This window comes from Peromyscus leucopus, unplaced genomic scaffold (genome assembly GCF_004664715.2).
Source record: "Peromyscus leucopus breed LL Stock unplaced genomic scaffold, UCI_PerLeu_2.1 scaffold_1306, whole genome shotgun sequence".
NCBI lineage: Eukaryota > Metazoa > Chordata > Mammalia > Rodentia > Cricetidae > Peromyscus > Peromyscus leucopus.
The window spans coordinates 10,589-15,257 of NW_023504453.1; the positions used below are offsets into that span (position 1 = coordinate 10,589).

General features: G+C 44.0%; 1 protein-coding gene across 1 annotated transcript; it reads right to left on the minus strand.

The window, feature by feature from the left end:
- Positions 1-1,001: 1,001 nt before the first annotated feature.
- On the minus strand, positions 1,002-1,625 carry LOC119087108 (extensin-like). Its single transcript, XM_037201744.1, has one exon. It carries the CDS (start codon positions 1,623-1,625, stop codon positions 1,002-1,004), a length of 624 nt encoding a protein of 207 aa, XP_037057639.1.
- Positions 1,626-4,669: the final 3,044 nt, after the last annotated feature.

Here is a 4,669-nt window from a genome sequence, read left to right on the forward strand (position 1 = left end):
ACATCCTCACTCCTCAAGCACTGGCAGCACAGTGGTCTCTGAACTCTGCCCAGTTATCTTTGCCCATTGTTCCTGGGTCTTTGAGGATCCCAATATTGCTGGGTGTGTGGATTGTCCCTTCTTCCCGACTTCTTCATTCTAATCATGTGTTCTTCATGCCAGAAATCCATTGTGCAATTAGCCTCATCCAAGTTCCAAGCATCTTTATACACAGTTTTCTAGAGCTGACCTGGCCTGTTGAAACGGAAATGAAAATGGTGGTGCAATCAAACTGGCATGCTTCCAAAGCTCACTGTTCCACATAGCCCAGTGTTCAGGAAGACGTTCAACCTACTTTACCCTCGATGTTCCTATCTGCAGGAAGCACTTTATTAGCAACCTAACAGGGGGCAGCAAGATTAAAAGAGGGCTCAAAAACACATGCCACAAACCCTGAGAGAAGAAGGGGTCCTCTGCGAGGACCAGTAGACAGGCTGACCTGAGTCCCACAAGAGCCTTAGCTTCTTTCCTGTCCTCCTGTTTTTTATATGTGAGATGTAATCTTGGTTCCTGGGGCTATGATTTTTTTTTTGTTATTGTTGTTGTTTGTTTGTTTGTTTGTTTAGACAGGGTTTCTCTGTTTAACAATCCTGGCTGTCCTGGAACTCCCTTTGTAGACCAGGCTGGCCTTGAACTCACAGAAATCCGCCTGCCTCTGTCTCCCAGTACTGGGATTAAAAAATGTGTGCCACCACCACCCTGCAGTCTGTTTTCTTTATGCATTCAAACTCTGGTGTTTTGTTGTTGTTGTTGTTGCTAGGAGGAGAGGGATGGAAGTGTCCTGAAGTTTTTATTTCAGAGTTCAGCAGGCTGATGGGTGACCCCCCCCCATGGGACTGTCTCAGGGCCACCTCCCTGTTTCCCTGGCCTTTCTCTCTTCCCTAGGCTTCTTCCTACCTTCTCCCAGTCAAGCTGCTGAAGGCTGCAAACAAGAAAACTAAGAAAGTCACCACACTTGCACTTCAGCAACTATAGGCAGGAAGTAGTGTGTGCAGGAGGTAGTGGGTGCAGGAGGTAGTGGGTGAGGGAGGTAGTGGGTGCAGGAGGTAATGGGTGCGGGAGGTAGTGGGTGCGGGAGGTAGTGGGTGAGGGAGGTACTGGGTGCGGGAGGTAGTGGGTGCGGGAGGTACTGGGTGCGGGAGGTACTGGGCGAGGAGGTACTGGGTGCGGGAGGTACTGGGTGCGGGAGGTAGTGGGTGCGGGAGGTAGTGGGTGCGGGAGGTAGTGGGTGTGGGAGGTATTGGGTGCGGGAGGTAGTGGGTGCGGGAGGTACTGGGTGCGGGAGGTAGTGGGTGCGGGAGGTACTGGGTGCGGGAGGTACTGGGCGAGGGAGGTACTGGGTGCGGGAGGTACTGGGTGCGGGAGGTAGTGGGTGCGGGAGGTAGTGGGTGCGGGAGGTAGTGGGTGTGGGAGGTACTGGGTGCGGGAGGTACTGGGTGCGGGAGGTAGTGGATGCAGGAGGTAGAGGGTGCAGGGGGTAGAGGGTGCAGGGGGTAGAGGGTGCAGGGGGTAGTGGATGCGGGAGGTAGTGGTGCAGGAGGTACTGGGTGCAGTGGTGCTGCTCTGGCTTCAGCTGGGAGGCTCATCCCCTGCTGCCTGACCTCCACAGGCAGGAGGCTGGGTGTCCCAACTGTCAGGCTCCCCCTTGATTATGGCTGCTTTCCCACAGCCTCCTTGGGCAGCCAGGGTCTCCTTGCTCCTACCTGGAAATGCTGCCCCTTGCAGAAGTTGACTTTTTCTTAAAATTTTAAAGAAAAAGTCTTATGCTTTGTAATAGGTTTTCTGTATCCCGGTAATAGGTGTCTCCACTGACACTGTAAGCCAGATCAAGCCGAACTGAAAGAGTAGAACAGGTTTATGTGAGCAAAGCAACTCCCAGGTGGGTTTTCCAGTTCCAGAGATTGGGGCCAGAGAAGCCACACTCCGGAAACTGAAGCAGGGAGATTACATAGCCTGTAGCCGGGGTTGGTGATGTGTCCACCACAAGCTGGGTTTGTGATATGGTCAAAAGCTGGAATGCTTAGGTGGGGACTTGGGCAGCTGGCAACAGGGAAGGAAGTTGCCATAGTCACTAGGGATGTGGAGCTGGGCTCTTTGGCGCCTTTTCCTTGTTGGAGATTCTCTGAGAGGGCGGGTTTGGAGAGAGAGAGAGAGAGAGAGAGAGAGAGAGAGAGAGAGAGAGAGAGAGAGAGAGAGAGAGAGAGAGAGAGAGAGAGAAATGGGGCTTTCCACATCATGCAGGGGCGAGCTGGAGGTTCCAACCGAACACTTTGCAATTTTTAGAACTGTTTTCCAGACTTAATTGCTTTTAAGGAGTAAGATGATCTCTGAAATGTCTCTTCCCCTCCTGCATTCTCTGTCCACACTGGTAATCTGCCTTCTTGAACAATTACAGCACCATCACGCTTTACTAAACCAAGATATGTGCCGTCTACTATGACACTGCATTATTACTGCAGCTGGGTTCCTCTGTCCACATCTCATTTCTGTTTTTAAAACTCAAAGCTACCCTCTATGATAGGTTCTAAACGGGTCCCTTGTCTAGTCAGCTCACTGTGTCCACATGCTTCCGCCATTCTGTAATTCTTTCCCTATTTACTGGATCTCCTTTTTTGATGACGTATTTTCATATCCACCTCTTTTCTTCTTTTGATTTAAATCTTCAGTTCCTAAATTAAAAATAGATTGAGCTGGGCCATGAGCATAGACTTGTAATCCCAGTGCTCAGGGAGCTGGGGCAAGAGGGTGGTGAGTTTGAGACCAGGCTGGGCTGCATAGCAAGAACCTGCCCCAAATAAACAAACTGAAAATTGAATGTTTGCTGTGTGCAGGTTGGACCATGGAGTAACCTCGTCGTTAAAGTCAACATGTAGCTCCGAAAACTCTTTGGAAACGTGTTGAAAGTCCATCACTTTAGAGGAGTCTCATGATAATTTGTAATGTCCGTAGTTTAAACATATCTGAGTTGTTTATTATTGTTGTTGTTGTTGTTTATTACTGTTATTATATCATTTATTTGTTCCTGGAATTGTTTAAAATGGGGTTCTATACCATTACTGAACTAGAATTTGTTTTGAATTCTGAGGAATATAGCAATATATTATGATATTATTTATGATCATCCAAGTTCCAAATAAGACATTCAACCCTTTGGTGGCAGAGGTCCTACATTTTCCATTTCTCACAGTTGCTAGCATGAATTAACTAAACCATATTAACTCATCTGAAGAATGAATAGATGAATACATCCGTAAAGAAAATTTTGTTGTCTTCATACATATTTGGACATTATTTTAGAGCAAGGTATATATATGTATATATATATATGTATATGTATATACATACATATATATTACCTTTAAAATGAAAATTTGGAAATTAACATATTTCTTTTATTAATTAAAAATTTATTTAGAACTTAGTATTAATTATCAGCCTAAAAACCTATTGCTGTACTGAATGAGTGTTAGTTTTATATAAATTTTATTTTGATAACTTTACAAAACTTTTGTGGTTTATTTGTCTTTACATCCTGTGTGGTTCTCCTTAGGGACTTTCATGGTAAAGTCTTACCTTCCTCCATACCTATATCCTTTTTAAAAATTACATGCCTTTTTGCCTAACTTCTGAGGGTTTCATGGATTTTTAACTATTTATTTAATAAATAAATATCTGTCAAATTATTAATATATATTGAACTTACACGTTAGTATTTGTGAACTATTTATATTTTGGCTTCAGAATTGGTATATTAGATTTTTCCTATAATATTTTATAATTCAGATAGTTTTATATTTATATCAAATTGCCATATCAGCATAAACACATTAAAAAGTAATATTTGAACTATATTTAAAACAACATATCAATTACATTTTAAGTATACTTAAATATTAATATAATTTAATGTTTTAAATAAATAAATTCAGTTTTAAGTGAGTTTCGATACTTGAAAGTAATTCCACTTAAAATGATTAATAGTATGTTCTCATAGAGATAAAATAATATGTTCATACCTATAACCCCAGCATTCTGGATTTGGAGGCAGAGGATCAGGAATTCAAGGTCATCCACCCTTGACTCTATAGACCGTTCAAGGCCAGCCTGGACTATATGCCCCATCTCAAAGAAAACACAAAAGCAAGGCTGGGGTGGTGGCTCAGCAGATAAGAGTGCTTACTGCACAAGCGTGTGGACCTGAGTTCACATCCCCAGCACCCACTACATGACCACTGCACCCATGAGCTCCCTGCAGCTATGGCAACCTGCAGAAGGTCAGTCAACAAGATCAATCAACATTCCAACAGACAGCACTTATTAGACTCAGTGGGTTACAGAGAGAGAAAGAGACAGAGATAGAGCGAGAGACAGAGAGAGTGAGAGAGAAGAGAGGAAGGAAGGAAAGGAGAAAAGGGGGAGGATGTGAAGAGGGAGGGGCTCTGTTGGGGGTTCTTCACAGCATTGGTAGGGGGAGTTAGGAGTGGATATGATCCCGATACATTGTTTACATTTGTCAAAGGATAAATAAAGAGAAGTTTTAAGAAACAATGATTCTCCTTGTCTTAAATTTCTAATTTGGAACAAGCTAACGGTTAACATTGCTGTAAGACACATCCTACTTCCGGGAAAC

Coding starts and splice junctions, on each gene's coding strand:
- LOC119087108 (XM_037201744.1), bottom strand. CDS start 1,625: ATGAGCCTCCCAGCTGAAGCCAGAGCAGCACCACTGCACCCAGTACCT.